General features: G+C 44.5%; 1 protein-coding gene across 1 annotated transcript in view; it reads right to left on the bottom strand.

Annotated features, from left to right (window-relative positions):
• Positions 1-11: 11 nt before the first annotated feature.
• LOC119593329 (treslin-like) overlaps positions 12-339 on the bottom strand; it is a gene marked incomplete in the record, with an annotated part of 1,606 nt that continues 1,278 nt past the window's right edge. Inside the window, 1 exon segment of the mRNA XM_037942257.1 lies at positions 12-339. Coding sequence (XP_037798185.1) covers positions 254-339 — 86 coding nt within the window.

Raw genomic sequence — 339 nt, 5'->3', positions numbered from 1 at the left:
TGCAGCTGCGGATATCCTAGGACGTTGTGTCTTCATTTATTTTATTGCATATACCGCTTTTGTGATTTTCTTGTACTCATATATTAAGACATCTCAATTTGTATACCATTTTCTAATTTGTAAAGGGTCGTTTATTACATCTTGCAATGTGTATTTTCTCGTAATCTTTATTTCTGCGAGCAAATCCCAGTATGCTTCCCCCCACCCACCCTTTTTTGAGCTATCGAGTGTGGTTCGGAGCGTTGTTTACCGTCTAGCACTGCTGACCTTTGACCCGCGGTGAGGCAACGTCAGCGGTCACGGGGCGAGCGGCTGCACCAAGACCTTGAGTGTGATTCC

This window comes from Penaeus monodon, chromosome 32, assembly GCF_015228065.2.
Source record: "Penaeus monodon isolate SGIC_2016 chromosome 32, NSTDA_Pmon_1, whole genome shotgun sequence".
NCBI lineage: Eukaryota > Metazoa > Arthropoda > Malacostraca > Decapoda > Penaeidae > Penaeus > Penaeus monodon.
Note: the sequence above shows the minus strand (reverse complement) of the source record. Positions and strands in the feature narration are given on the sequence as shown.